This window comes from Sorex fumeus, unplaced genomic scaffold, assembly GCF_029834395.1.
Source record: "Sorex fumeus unplaced genomic scaffold, SorFum_2.1 ptg000061l, whole genome shotgun sequence".
NCBI lineage: Eukaryota > Metazoa > Chordata > Mammalia > Eulipotyphla > Soricidae > Sorex > Sorex fumeus.
This window is the reverse complement of record NW_026606118.1, coordinates 26,391,396-26,406,156: the sequence shown is the minus strand read 5'-3', so window position 1 is coordinate 26,406,156 and position 14,761 is coordinate 26,391,396. Positions and strand designations below refer to the sequence as shown.

Genomic DNA, 14,761 nt, shown 5'->3' with positions numbered 1-14,761 from the left:
GTGCAAGGCATATGCCTTACCCACTGTACGATTGTTCCAGCCCCTTCACTTGAATCTTTACCCTTCCATCATCTCATTCAGATACTATTTCTGGAAGCATTTTCTCTTATAAGGCACCATTTCCCTTCTACCTCCCTATATCTCCCAAAAACTATATAGCAAAGCTATAGTTTCATAGGATGCTGATAGGTGTTACATTTTAAAAAATGTAAGATTGTATAAACTTGTGAAATTCTCAGTTGAGAGTAACCAGGCTTCTGTTTGTGTGTGTGTGTGTGTGTGTGTATGTGTGTATGTGTTGGGGAGAGCAGCTGAACTTTCTCCTAGTTCTCTGTGCTCACGGATCACTCCTGGCAGTGTTAGGGGGACTTTATATAGTGTTTTGCATAGAATTAAGGTTCTCTGTGTGCAAGGTAAGTGTCTTACCCCTCCTGTACTATCTCTCTGACCACTAAGCATACTTTCTTTACTACTAAACTTCTTAGGATCTTTACTATACTAATGTATGCTATGATGCATAAAATTTACAATGTTCCCAAGATATATTTACTCACATAAAGAGGTATGTTTTACACAACTACTGTTCCTCAGTTACTCTGGATAGAAGTTGTTCTAAGTGAAAATGGAGAAGGAATGCTTAGAGAAAATTCTCCTCAAGGGCAATGAAAATTGTCTTCAGAAACAGGCTTAGCTATAGCATTAGTACTCAAAACACTGGTGGTCTTCTTATCTAATTATGCATTATAGTGATTGTGCTTGTTCTGAAAATTAATGGTGGCATGAATACGGGGAATTGCAACAGCTTATAGAAAGATCATTTTTCCAAAGTCCATTTAAATTCATCGAATTTAATCATTATTATCAAAGATTTCTTGAAGTAGTAGTTTAAGAGGAAGAACCAGAATTAAACTGTATCTTTTCCCACTCTCCTTTTGTGTTTTTTCCACTGTTAGCTTTATTGAGGCAAAATTGGCAAATAAAAATTGTACATACATTGTATATATTTGTGAAGTGCAGAGACCAATGTTCTAATATATGTAAACATTGTAAAATATTCTCAAGTTAAAAATTTTTTTTAGAGTTCATGAGAACAATAGAATCTATTTATGCCTAAAATTCTGCAGGAACCGAGTGACAAGTATATACAGTTTTCCAGAGAATCCAATAGTTTTTTTTTTTTTTTTTGGTTGCTTGTTTTGGTGCCGCACCTGGTGGTGCTCAGGGATTATTCCTGCCTCTCTTCTCAGAAATAACTCCAGGTGGTGCTGGGGGACCAACCATATGTGGTGCCAGTTATTGAACCAGAGTGCAAGGCAAGTGCTTTAATTCTTGTGCTCTCTCTGGCCCGGGTCCAATATCTATATATTTTATCCATGCCTCTTAAACTATTATCATAGACAATCACTATGAGCCTGAGCATCATGTGGGGCCCTCAGGGTCATTGGGGAAAGGGATGACACGGTCAGAATACCCACATAAAAGAACAACAACCCACATGAAAGAACAGGGAAGGGTTCTATGGAATCCCAAAAGACTGGCAGTTGGAAGCAAGGTTGGAACCTGGTGTGGGGAATGGAGAAGTATTTCAGAGAGGGTCAGTAGTGCAAGGGTCAGGAAAGCTAAGATGTCACGTGATCAGAGTTTAGGGTTTGGATTGTAAGGAACCATCAACACCGGTGTCCTGTGCCCTCTCCTTGGTGTTTGTGACTTTGCATTAATTCCCACGTCTTGAACACGGGCTGAAGTTTCCTTCTAAAGAAAAGAGTTGAACAGAGCCCTGGACTAAAGCTTCTGAGGTTGGGTTACAAAACAGACTGGCTTCTGTTTGGCTTACCCTCTCCTGCTTTCCCCCACGTCCAGTAGTCAGCTGCCCAATGCTCAGGGAGGCTCAAGGCAAAACACTGGTCTCAGTCCAGCAGACTCTAAGAACTGAATCCTGCTAACAAGCTCAGGAGGGAGGAAGTAAGTGGAGCCTCTTCCTTCCAGCTCACTTGTTACACAGCTTCTATCTTTCTCTACCCTCTGTCTACAGCCATGGGAAAGATCCAGAGGCTAAGCCATACCTAGAACCTCAACTCACAGAAACTGAGCTAGTAAAACCACTTGAGGGGTGGAGGGTGAGCTGCCAAGTGATATTCAGGAGGCAAGAGGCTAACTGTACAGGCAGATGTGACTTTGCCCAGACCCTGCACCGCTGGGAGAAAGTGGGAGGTGCTCGGCACCTCCAGGGATGTGACCAGCACTGTGCAGGGCACGATATGGTGCTGTGAACCACATCCGGGTTGGGTGCATGCTAGGCGGGTGCCCTACTATTTCCCAGCTCCAATAAACTTTTGCTGTAAGCCACTAAATTACAGGGTAGGCATTTCCATCAGGACTGTTACATCTAAACCCAGGATTTTATTTTATTTTATTTATTTATTTTTTAATTTATATTAGTGAGACACCATGAGGTACAGTTGTAGACTTACAAATTTTTGTGCTTGGGTTTCAATTATACAATGATCAAATACCCATCCCTCCACCAGCGCCCATTTCCCAACACCACTAAAACCAGGATTTTAACTCTTTTTTTTTTTAACTTTATGGGTGGGCAGGGGCGATAACACAGCGATAGGGCATTTGCCTTGCGCACAGCCAGCTCGGCCGAGCCAGGTTCGATTCCTCTGCCCCTCTCGGAGAGCCCGGCAAGCTACCGAGAGTATCTCGCCTGCACGGCAAAGCCTCGCAAGCTACCCGTGATGTATTCGATATGCCAAACACAGTAACAACAAGTCTCACAACGGAGACATTACTGGGCCCGTTCGAGCAAAACTGATGAACAACGGGAGGACAGGACAGGACAGTGACTTTATGGGTGCCCTCAGCTCTCGGCCCTCCCACTTCCATACATAACAAAGAGAAATCCCCTGTTTTCTCTTGAAGATCTCTCTCTCTCTTGAAGATCTCTCTCTCTCTCTCTCTCTCTCTTTTCCTCCTCATATTCCTTAAATAAAACTACTTGAATTAAAACAAATTGAGGGTAATCTGGTAGGTAGAAGATTGTTTTGGGGCCACATCTGGCTGTACCCAGGGTATACTCCTAGATTTGTGTTCAGGGATCACTCCTGACTGTGCTCAAAGGACCATATGTGATAGGGCTAGGCCGTGTGCAAGGCAAGCACCCTCCCCACTGTGCTATCTCTCCAGCCCCTCATTAATTAATTTTTATTTCTATTTATTATAGCACAGCGGGTAGGGCGTTCGCCTTACAAGCGGCCAACATGGCCGACCCGAGTTCGATTCCTCCGCCCCTCTCGGAGAGCCCGGCAAGCTACCGAGAGTATTCGATATGCCAGACACAGTAACAACAAAGTCTCCAATGGAGACGTTACTGGGCCCGCTCGAGCAAATCGACGATCAACGGGAGGGCCTTTACCTTTTTTTTTTTTTACCTATTTATTATATGTGTTAGTTGTGTTCTAAGCCCTATATTATATATATATATATATATACTATATATATATATATATATATTCTAATATATATAGACTGGAGTGATAGCACAGCGGGTAGGGCGTTTGCCTTGCACGAGGCCAACCCGGCCGATCCAGGTTTGATTCCTCTGCCCCTCTCAGAAGTCCGGCAAGCTACTGAAAGTATCTAGCCCACATGGCAAAGCCTGGCGAGCTACCTGTGATGTATTCGGTATGCCAAACACAGTAACAACAAGTCTCACAATGGAGACGTAACTGGGCCTGCTCAAGCTAATTGATGAACAATGGGAGGACAGTGCTACAGTGCTACACCACACACACACACACACACACATGCATGCACACACACACATACATACACACAAATGCATAGAACAGGCAAGCAAAGCATTTTAATGTTTGGTTTATAAGATGAGATATAAACGAAGAAAGGTATGTAAGTATATATTGCAATCCTTAACTTTTAGAGAACCGAAAATGCTCTTCTTGAGGTGAGAAGACAAGAGTCATGCCTTCATAATAAGAAATAAACTTTATATCATGACGAAGACTATATGCATGTGTAAACTAACTTCTTAAATGTACATGGTTGACAGAAGCAGCTTTCTTTCGGTAGCTTCTTACTTTCTGTATGCCGTGTGTTCCAATATTTGCAATTCTGTTCCAGTTCTTTACCAAAAAAAATAAAGTTCACTCGGAACCCCCCTGAATTGATTTTACAGCTGTCCAGAGGCATATACCCGATAGTTTGAACCACATTGAGGTAGTCCAGTGGCGAAGGCCCCGGGGAAGAGGGAGTGTGAAGAGGGTGAAGGCACGGTGCAAGAGGGAATGCTCTGATTCGTGGGAAGCCTGTCTTGGAAAAGATAAAACTTGGTTTCCCTTTTGAAAGGAACGTCCTATTAGAACTCTGTAGTCCAAAACAGCGCCAGTGCCAACCGAGACCACGTAGAGGCCAGTGGAGCCGAGTTCAGAGCTCACTGGAGCAGAATTTAAAGTGTTTTCTTCAATTTGGGGGGACGCAAGCAGCAGTGCTTAGGGCTTATTTCTGGCTCTGCTCAGAGATCACTTCTGGTGGTGCTTGGGGGACCCCGTTCGGTATTGGGTATCAAACTTGGGTCAGCTGTGTGCAAGGCAAAGTGCCTTACGTGTTGTTCTATCTCTCCGAATCCAGAATCTTTAATTTTTATATGACTTCTTTTGTAGATTAAAAAATAACGACAGTCATAGGAGATTTTGAGAAAGATATTTGAGATATTGGAGGCAATATTAATATTGGCTATGTTATGTCAATAGGAAAGCAGATCTGTGGCATTTAATAATTTATAGTAGTATTTGTACCAATTCCATTTTTGTTCAAGTTCTTTGTGAAGTTATAATTATTATTTATCTGAGAGTAACCTGTGGGCATAGCACAGAAGGGACTATTTCTAGATGGAAAAACCGATGCATAGAGTAATATAAATTATTCAAGGTATATTTTCTCTGAGTGACTTTGGGAAATCAGGGAAATTAGCCCAATGATTTAGTGGATTTTAAGAATTCAGCAGTCAGGTAATGAAAGAAGGAGGAGAAGGAGTAGAAGAAGGATAAGGAGAAGAAGAAGGAGGAGGAGAAGAAGAAGAAGAGAAGAGGTGGAGGTGGAGGAGCAGGAAGAGAAAGAAGAATGTCGAAGTTAAAACCATTTATTTATTTATTTATTTATTTGCTTTTTAGTTCACACCCAGCGATACACAGGGGTTACTCCTGGCTCTGGACTCAGAAGTTACTCCTCGCAGTGCTCAGGGCACCAGACGGGATGCTGGAAAACGAACCCGGGTCAACTGCGTGCAAGGCAAACACTCTACCCGCTGTGCTCTCTCTCCAGCCCCTAAAACCATTTATTTTTTTTACCTAGGCATTTTTTGGGGTTGGCGTGGGAGTGTCACACCTAGTAGGTGCTCAGGAATTTCTCTTGACTGCGATCAGGAATCACTCCTGACAGTGATAGGGGACCCTACGTGATACCAGGGATGGAGCACAGGTTGGCAGTGCCTTACCTACTGCATTATCTCTCGGCCCATTTCCACCTAACTTTAAGATTAGCCTGTCCCTTCCCCCAAGGGTACACATTGTTTACCTCTGATGACTCTGAAGTGCAGCTGTGTATTGTTTGCAGAGATCTAGGGGATGGCCTGGGTGGTGAAATTTGGGAGAAAGAAACTTTGGTGTACATATTTTGAAATTTATTTCAGAGCACGAGTTGATCAAGGAAATAGAGAAAGAATCCAAGTGTGGCTATACAAAGCACACTGGCTTGTTTCTTTGTCCCCACATCTCCTTCTGGAAGCATCTGAGGAGAGGGCTTTATGTCACCACTCACCATCTTGCGTTCTTTAGATAGATTCGTTCTCTCTCGCTCTCCCTCCTTCCCTCTCCCTCTCTCCCCTCCTCTCGGATATGGCAGAAGAAAGGGAACAATAAAAGGGCTAGAATAAAAAGATTCCTGAGAAATTTCCCATGTTTTATAGAAGGAGGAAATAGAAGTCTTTCACCTCACCTACATTTTGTTTCTGACATCTTGATTTTTAGTACATTTTTCTTTTGTAGCAATAAAAGCAGAACTATCGCCTCTGCATCAAATTTGAATAAGACTAAAAATAGATGATCAAAGTTGAGCATGGAAGAAGTGGGACAGCTTCTCCTTCCTCCTTTTCATTTGGTTTCAGCTTGAATGAGAAGGAGGTAGCTCACACAATTAACAAGAACAGCAACTGGCTGGATGTCCGTGTGCTCGGAGCCAATTATGGTATTTTTGTGGGAAAGTTTCCAATTTTTAAATCTCAGTTATGGAGAGGTGGGAGGCAGCTGGTGTGAATGTCTGTCTCCAGGGTACATGCATACTTATTCTGATCCAATATGGCATGGCAGCAATATGCTTTTCTTTTTTAAGGAAATATTTATCTCAATTTTCTTATATTCTAACCTAAAGTTTAGTTTCTTCATCCTTATCACTTGAAAAATAAAAATGAAAGAAGAGAAACCGGAAAGGCCAATGCCAAGGTCACCAACATGTTTTGAAATCTCTTACCACCTTCAGCAAGGGATCTCAGTGATGAAATTAAGCTGCCTGAACCGGCCACAAGAACTTATTATCTTTCCCCACTGTGACTCAGCTCTTCCTGTAATTAACCACCATTTCTTTCAGTTTTCAGAAGTTTTGACTTCATAATCTCTTTCATGTCCCCTTTCCAAATACTCACCTAATCCAACTATATCTACCTTCAAAGCATTTATCCATTCATTTATTCATTTATTTCTCATGCATTTACAGTTGCCGTACACCATGTGCTGTGCATGGTACCGAGGGCACAATGATGATTGAGAAAGACAGCTTTTACCGAGATTAGAGTTTATATTCGAGCAGGGGCCCAGACAAAATACAAGTAAACAAGCACAATTCTAATTCCATGAATGCAAGCTGTCCTGGAGAAGATGCAGGGACGCGTGGGGACGGGTCTAGCTTTGGACTGTCAGAGAAGGCTTCGGCGAAAGAAAATCACTTAGCCAAGATTTTAAGGTCCAGAAAAAGATATAAGACATGTGCTTTACGCATTCTCCATTCAACAAAGTTTTTCTGAACACTAATTGTGGGCCAGGCTTTATGTCAGACTTGTAGAGACAGAAATACCGATACAGTCCTTGTTCTCCTGGGCTCGGAGAATGTTGGCGTAGGAAAGAAACAGAAATAAAAACATGGGTATGAAATGATCCACGCATCCATCCAGCATCTCTCGCCATCTTCTGTTATAATTAAAGGCCTCTGAAGGGTTTCATCGCTACCAGCTATAGATCAGATTTAAAGGGTTCCTCAGGAACAACTGCTCCCAAGCACCCAGCACTCTGCCCTGCTACAGCAGGCTCTGCTCGGGACTGGACGTGAACGCCCCTTAGAACAGAATCAGATTGGGATTCTCTCAATCTTCGACCTCCCTTAGATGACCCTGGGTAGGATGCACTACTCTGTGCTTTTGCAGAGCCTTTACCGAAGAGTTTGGGTTCGCTAAAGGAGAGGGAAATGGTCAGTAAAAGAGATTTTGCTCTCTACTTGGGAAAAGAATCTAATTTAGATTAGAAGAATCTAAATGGGAGAAGAATCTAATTTAGATATCCAACAAGCGCTTCCTTGCAGTGCCCAAGATCGGTGAGCTCTTCTACCTAAGGAGCTTTCCTCTGAGCGAGGAAAGTAACAAGAAACGGGGGAGTATTTACACGGACAACACCAGGAGACCAGGAGGAGAATTAACTGGGCCATACTCCTGCTACCCCGGGGAAGGTGTCAGCAATAGGTTAAAGTTGAGAGGCAAGGAGCAGACGTGTGGATAAAAGCAGAACAGTTGTAAAAAAAAAAAGTGATCTTACTCGGTTTTTCTCCTCGGAGGAGACAAAACGTCTCCTCCCAGGGGTCACCTGTCCATAGAGAGAGGCATCAGGAGAAATCAGCTTTGTCCCCAGGGAGGAATCCCAGGGCTGGGTTACTATGGTTTAAACGCTGAATGAGGTGGGGATGGGGGTGGGAATGGGTCCTGCTTGAACAAACTGTTTCACTAGACGGTGCGGGCTTCCCATTCAGGAGCCCACTGGCTGCTGCTCCTTCCCCTTGTCTGGGAAGTCTGTCCTAGTCTGCCAGGACTGGAGTTTTCCAGGTCCCAGGGGCTAAATCTCCTTTGTTTTTCCTCTCCATAATAGTCACGCGGCTACTATTTTTTTTTTTTTGTATTTAGTTTTTAGGTGCCACACCCGATGATGCTCAGGGATCACTCGTGGTGGGGATCCGCAGGCGAAACCTTCCAAAGTGTGGTCAGCCTAGCCTCGTGCAGTGCCAGGGGCGTGCCCTAACCCTGAGTCCTATCCCTCCACCTCCACCCCCTCTGCCCGGGCACTTCTCTAAAGACACCTAAGGTTGGCCGCCTCCAGGATCTAGATCATAAGGTCAGGAGGTCACAGAACTACTGCACAGTGGCAGCAGAAAGGGGCGGTTTGTGTGTGGGAGTGGCAGCAGAAAGGCCGGCGTCGGGGCAGGAGGGGGCGGATGACGTCACCGAGCAAGACGGGGGGGGGCGGCCTGCGGCGCGTGACGTCACGCGGGCCGGCGGCCGGCGGGGCCGCCCGTGAGGTCACCTGGTGGGCGTGGCCAGCACGACTCCCCCGTGGCGTCACGCGCGCGCGGCGGGGAGGGCGTGGGGGGGAGGTGGGGGGGGAGGAGGGGGCGGGGCCGGAGCGTGTCAGCGCCGCCGAATCAAAACAAGCCGGAGACGCGCCTTTTCGCGCCGGGTCCCCGAGCGAGCCCCGGGCGCCGGCCGGGGAGGGCGCGGCGGCGGCGGCGGCGGGCGGCGGCGGCCGGGATGGCGCGGCGCGGGCGTCGCGGCTAGACGGGAGCCCGAGCGGGAGGCGGTGCGAGGCGAGGCGGGGCGGGGGGTGGGGGGGACGCTTGGCCTCGCCTCTCCCGCCGCGGCTCCCGCCATGCCCAACCCCAAGAGCTGTAAAGGCGGCCGCAAGAACAAACGCGCCAACAGCAGCGGGGACGAGCAGGAAAATGGAGCCGGCGCGCTGGGAGCGGCGGGCGCGGCGGCCGGGGGCGCCCAGGCGGCGGCGGCGGGCGGCGGCGGCGGCGGCGGCGGCGGCGGAGGCAGCGGCGGGGGCAGCGGCAGCGGCAGCGGAGCGGCGGCGGCCGGCCCCGGGGGCGCGGCGGGCGGCGGAGGAGGCGGCGCGGGCTCCGCCAACGCCGCCCACGCCGCCTCGGCCGGGCCGGCCGCGCCGGGCGACGCCAAGAACGGTAAGACGCGCGGCGCGCTCCCCGCCCTGCCTCCCTTCCTCCCTCGACGGGCTCGGCGCGTGGACAATGCGAGCCGGGGCGGGGGTGGGGGGGAGCGCCCGCCCCGCCCCTCCCCTCCCCTCGCACCCGCGCCCACCCCGGCCCGCGCGGAAACTTCCCCGTCCCTCCTTCCTTCCCCGGCGCAGTCCCCCCCAACTCGGACCCCGCCCCGCGCCCGCGCCGCGCACACCCCTAGGTGCAGAGGCTTAGCCCGGCGGGGCAGCGAGCCCGGGCTTGCCCTGGGTGTTGCTTGTCACAGGTAAAGAGGCCCCGGACGCGTTTGGACTGCGTGCATGTGTGTGCGTGTGTGCATGCATGTGTGTGCATGTGCATGTGCATGCATGTGCGTGTGTGCATGTGCATGCATGTGCGTGTGTGCGTGTGTGCGTGTGTGTGTGTGTGTGTGTGTGTTGCGGGGCCGGGGTGGGGTTGGTTCTCGAAATTCTCTTGCTCGCTAGAGGAAGGAAGAGAATTGGAACTCGCCTTCCGTTCCCAGCTCGGAGTTTAAATTAAAAAAAAAAAGCAACCACCAAAAAAAAAAAAAAATCCTCCCTCTCTGTATTTCTGCCTCACGTGTTTTGGAAGAATCTAGTAATTGTGGGTCGTGACTGAATGCTGCTGCTGCTTGCTTTTTGCTTTTTTTTTTTTGCTTTGCTTTTTTTTTTTGGGCCACACCCGGTGGCAGTGTGGCCCCGGGCTTCCTCCAGCCGCTGTGCTCAGCAGGGAGCACTTTTTGGCTGGGCGGGGCGGTGGGGAATCGCTCAGTGGTGCTGAGGGTCGGACCCGGGTGGGCCTCCTGCAAAGCAAGGCTCCTGAATGCTGCGCTTTTGAAGGGGACACCCAGGGCATGGTGCAGAGGTGAGGGCGCTGCCATTGTCACCACAGTGACAGGGCTTTTCTTGCTAGGCTGCCAGTCAGCCACTTTTTTGACTTACCCGGGCAGGTCTCCTGATTCCTCCAGGCAGGCAGTTTCTTGAGGGGAGGAAGGGAAGAATAAGAATATTTTAATGAAGGAGGGTTAGGACTTTCTGTACCTGACTTCTGCTTTGCCTGCAAAGCCTTCTTGATGCAGTTCCCTCCCCCTTTTCAAGTTAGTCACCTGCTTTAGGAAAGCAGGTGGAGGAAGGCCCCAAGGTGCTGTGAACATTTTAGCAGGGTTGATGAGAGACATCCTGGCTGTGTGTCGCTACAATTTAGAAATAGGAAGTTTGCTTTTATTTTATTTTTTTTTTCCAGGAAGAAATGGAACCCATTTGTGGCTGACAATCCAACTTTTGATCAGACTGGCTTCTCCAGTGGTCTTTTGTTTTTCTGGCTTAAACTTCCTCCTGGCATGGATATAGCAGAGGGGGAGGAAGACAGGCAGGGTCCACTCTGGCTCAGCCTTTGAGAGCCTTGTCATCTTGGGAAGGTCAGTGTCCCTGACTTTGAGAGCCTTGTCATCTTGGGAAGGTCAGTGTCCCTGCCTCAGTTTCCTCTCCTGTGCAACTGAGTGCAAGTCTGGTACTGATTGTGTGGCTCTTTCTTGGGTTTTTGTGAGGCCTTCCTTGCTCAATCCCAACTTCTGGTCATTTTAAGGACCTGTTACGTTTGTTAGTAAACTCAAGGAAAAGTACATGATCCGGGCTGAAGCTGTAGTCCAGCTGAGAGGGCATTTGCCTTGAACACGGCTGACCCTTGTTCGATCTCCAGCAACGCTATGGTCCCCTGAGCACCGCCAGGAGTAATTCCTGAGTCCAGAGCCAGGAGTAATCCTTGTGCATCACTGGGTGTGACTCAAAGCAGAAAAAAAAGGAAAAGTATATGATCAGCTATAGCTGTCATCCAGTTCAAATATTAATATTAATAATATTAAAAATATTAATCACAGATGTTACAAGCACTGCGTTGTGTTAAAAAAAAAAGGCCATAAATGATAGTCAGGAGAGGCTAGTCCCACCTCTGTTCTCCTGTGGTGGTTTTTCCCCTGCTTGGTGTATACATAGGCTTCATGTTGGTCTATCTTGTTATCTCTTTCTTTTAAAGGTTAAACTGCTTTGGTGTGAGGAAATTTTTGTTGGCTGAAAATGTAAAATTAAGCTGGTCACGGTGTTATTATCACTCCCCACAAGAGAAAAGTCAGTTGTATTTGGCAGTTCCGTGTATATCTCTGTGAAGAGATGTGTTTCAGATTTGTTTTACTAGATGAATGGGGGGGAGTGAAGAGAAATGGCCAAACAGTGCTATAATGAGATAGATGGTACCACCTGGTTTTAGAGCAGTGACCAGAAATTTATGATGCTAGTGAACTTCTTGGTTCTGACATGGTGTGAAGTCCCAGTGAATGATTTGCCTTTATTTGATGTACCTCTCGCTGCTGTTGGTGATCTAGGAACTTGGATGCCTTTGTGCACAAAACTGATAAATAAGGAAGTCACACATTTAAAGCCATGCTTTATTCTTTATTTCTGATGGTGTTAGAATCGAATCCAGTACCTCACACACCAAGGCAGGTGCTCTCTGGCTGGCTGACATCCCAGCTTAAAGCTGTGCTTTAAAGAGACTTTCGGTGAGTTTTGGAAGGAAGGAACAAAAACTGCAAACTCAGAATCAACTGATAAACCCGACATGTATTTGAATTTTAAAATGACATTAACTGGAATATTTTAGTATTGCTAAGTTTATTTCCATTTTTTTTTCTTAACTATGTCTTTAGATTTTGCAGTTGTGGATGTTGCAGATCACACAATTATTCCAAAATGTGGGAAGTCAACATTCTGTTAAACTTGAAACTGGTTCTCAATGTTCAAGAAAGTCGTGATCTACCTCTGCAACTGAGCCAACTACATGACGTCACTTAACGTCATTAGTATTTGTTTGTGAATGTTGAGTGTCTAGAATACCCCTGTACCCCTTCCCCACAACACCCAAGTGTTCCAAGGGATTGAACACAGGGCCTCATGTATGCAGAAAGTTGCTGTACCTCTGACCTCCACCCCAGGCCTTAGAGTTTATAGACTGGTTTATGTTTTACAGTTGTTAGACAGTGTGGTGAGGCTCTTCAGTTCACTGTGTGGCGTTAGGTCTGAATAACTCCTCATTCAGATGGCTGGCTAGGGAGAGCCTGGAGAAGCTCTCTCTGGTTGTGGTTGAACTTGAACTGCTTACAGCAGTGCATCTTGGGTAGTTCAGTATTGATTGTGAGACCTCACTGTACTTGAGAAATGTTTTTGTCCAGTTTCAGACTCTTGGTTTATGGGGCTTTTTTTTTTCAGGAATTGGAGTAAAAGGAGGAAGCAGAAGGAAGCACGATCTTCTTCCTACATAGTAAACATCTGTTTGCACATATTGTAGCATTTGACTGTAGGTGGGCAAGATTTGCCAATCATTATTTTTAGAATCTAGTAATTATGCAGTGTATTATAACTGTGTATTTCATTCTGGAATTCTGGTTCCATTAGGCCTCCATTTTTGTGCTGCAGGCTTAAAAATAGGAGGTCTTGATTATAGTTGCTTGTTTTTAGTGGTCTGGCTACCAAGTCCTTTTATAATAAGTTCCCTTTAAATGGATGGCCGTAGCTCACCAATCTTTCTATTCCTCACTGCCAACCAAACCCCTTGGCTGTCAGATCTGCCTTAAGGACTGAGTAGCTCTTGCTAGTAGATGGGGTTTACATAGTTTATGGGAGTTCACATAGTTTATGGTGATTGGCTTTGCATTGGATAGGCCTATATTCACAGCCTAGCTCTCAAATAACATATGATCTTGGGCAAGTCATTAGACTTCTCTGAGATTGTTTTTGCATATTTATAATTATAGTATCTACCTGCATATCTATAGAAAGATTCATATCTCTCAAATATGAACAGGGCCTGATTTAGAATTTGAAGTTACTAAGTGTTAGATATTTGTGTCAGGCCCTGGAAGTGGTCGCTGAGCTAGAGATTTCCTTGCGATAGACTTACAGAGCAATAGCACAGCGGGAAGGGCATTTGCCTGCCACGCGGTTGACCCGGGTTCGAGTCCTCCGTCCCTCTCAGAGGGATGCTACCTGGCAAGCTACCGAGAGTACCCGCCCACATGGCAGAGCCTGGCAAGCTCCCCATGGGGTATTCAGTATGCCAAAAACTGTAACGATAAGTCTTACAATGGAGCCGTTACTGGTGCCCGCTCAAGCAAATCGATGAACGACTGGAGGACAGTGCTACAGTGCTACAGACTTACATAGGGTGCCCTTGGCATTACTAGTGAGGAAGCAAGCGAGGCAGGAATGGGCAGAAGAAGGAGTTGAATTGTGCTGCAGTGAAAAGGGAGCCAGGAGCCCGCATGGCTTTTGGAGTCATCTCCCCTGAGTCATGGGGACGGGGCCTTTGGTCTGACAAGTCATTTGGACATTGGCTGCCTCAGGGAAAGGGTATGGTTTGGGAAGGTGACGCTCTTTAGTGGGAGGGCTTGTGTGCAGCGGGGTCTCAGCAGAACCTCGGCACCCCCTGAGGAAGAGCTGTTTTTATTGCCTTGGCTTTATCTTCACTTAGGTCAGAGGCCCCCTTAACTTAGTGGGACACCTCTCTCTTTCTTGGGGGGGGTGGGGGGATCCAAACTCACTCAGCTTCCCCCTGGAAATCTGACTCCTTTAAGTGAACAAATAGTGCCCTGCAATTGCCCCCCACCGAGTATGCCCCCCCCCCCCCCCCCCAGTCCCCTTGTGGTATAGACTATTTTGGGAAACACTTAGATCACCAGTACCAGTTATATAAAACACTGGTGGGATAAATAGTTCTCACTGACTCACCGGAGGCCACCAGGCATCAGTTGCCATCCCAGCGTTATTTTGACTGCGATGTTCTGGGTTCGATACTCATGGTTTGGGAGCACCACTTCTTCACTGTGAACAAGATGGGTGCCTTTGTGCATACATTGACTGTCAATATACTTCTTCTGATCCCAAGTTTGTAATAATTTTTCTTTGTAGTGACTTAATTCCCACAGTTTAAATTACATCCATTAGAGGGGCTGGAGTGCTAGCACAGCAGGTAGGGAGTTTGCCTTGCAAGCGACCGACCCTGGTTTGATTCTCAGTATCCTGTATTGTCCCCCGAGCACTACCAGGAGTAATTCCTGAGTGCAGAGCCAGGAGTAATTCCTGTGCATCGCTGGGTGTGACCCCCCCCCCCAAACAAAAAATTATATCCATTAGAAGGAATATGAAGACTGTTTGCTGGCTGTTTATTTTGAAATCAAGGTGAGAGCCAAGAGAGCACTGTTGTCTTGGAAAACACTCTTCCCTAGCACTTCACTTTTTTCAGATCTTCAATATCTGCTACTTTTGGATGTTGTCATTTTGAAATCTGCCTTTGTAATGGGAATTGGTAGGATTCGTCTTGTGCACTTTGTATATTACAAGAAGTATTCTGTGCTCTGCAGATGCTATTTCATGCAGTTCTGTTCTTT

General features: G+C 47.0%; 1 protein-coding gene across 1 annotated transcript in view; it reads left to right on the top strand.

Moving 5' to 3' along the window:
• The first annotated feature begins 8,944 nt into the window (after positions 1-8,944).
• The window catches only part of HECA (hdc homolog, cell cycle regulator), a 62,951-nt gene continuing 57,134 nt past the window's right edge, over positions 8,945-14,761 (top strand). The window contains exons 1-2 of the mRNA XM_056126241.1: positions 8,945-9,132; positions 9,178-9,291. Coding sequence (XP_055982216.1) covers positions 8,979-9,132; positions 9,178-9,291 — 268 coding nt within the window. The 5' untranslated portion in view covers positions 8,945-8,978. The remainder of the gene's footprint in view (positions 9,133-9,177; positions 9,292-14,761) is intronic.